The sequence below is a fragment of the Penaeus monodon genome, chromosome 25 (assembly GCF_015228065.2).
Source record: "Penaeus monodon isolate SGIC_2016 chromosome 25, NSTDA_Pmon_1, whole genome shotgun sequence".
Taxonomy (NCBI): domain Eukaryota; kingdom Metazoa; phylum Arthropoda; class Malacostraca; order Decapoda; family Penaeidae; genus Penaeus; species Penaeus monodon.
Window position 1 is genome coordinate 10,103,840 of NC_051410.1, and position 272 is coordinate 10,104,111.

Consider the following 272-nt stretch of genomic DNA (forward strand, 5'->3'; position numbering starts at 1 on the left):
AATTTTCCTTTGAATTCTGAATACTAGCCATTTCTTTCTCATATCATACCTTCTCAATTCCAAGATATTTTTTTTTTCACATTCACCTAACAGCTGAAGGTGGTGGCTGACGTACCGGGTGTGGGTCAGAACCTCCAAGATCACCTTGGCGTCTACGGCCTCACCTGGACCATTCAGCCCAACAGCGTCGACACCTTCAACAACGTCGTGACTCTGGATTCCGTGCAGAGATATGTGCATTATAGAAAAGGTCGGGTGGGTTTTGTGTTTAA

At 44.9% G+C, this 272-nt stretch overlaps 1 protein-coding gene and 1 long non-coding RNA gene across 2 annotated transcripts in view; one reads left to right on the plus strand and one right to left on the minus strand.

The window, feature by feature from the left end:
• The window catches only part of LOC119589521 (glucose dehydrogenase [FAD, quinone]-like), a gene marked incomplete in the record, with an annotated part of 17,770 nt that overhangs the window by 14,744 nt on the left and 2,754 nt on the right, over nucleotides 1–272 (plus strand). Inside the window, 1 exon segment of the mRNA XM_037938122.1 lies at nucleotides 94–250. Within this exon segment, the coding sequence (XP_037794050.1) occupies nucleotides 94–250 (157 nt within the window).
• Nucleotides 1–272, minus strand: part of LOC119589526 — a 5,585-nt gene that overhangs the window by 4,183 nt on the left and 1,130 nt on the right. The gene's annotated exons all lie outside the window — the stretch shown is intronic.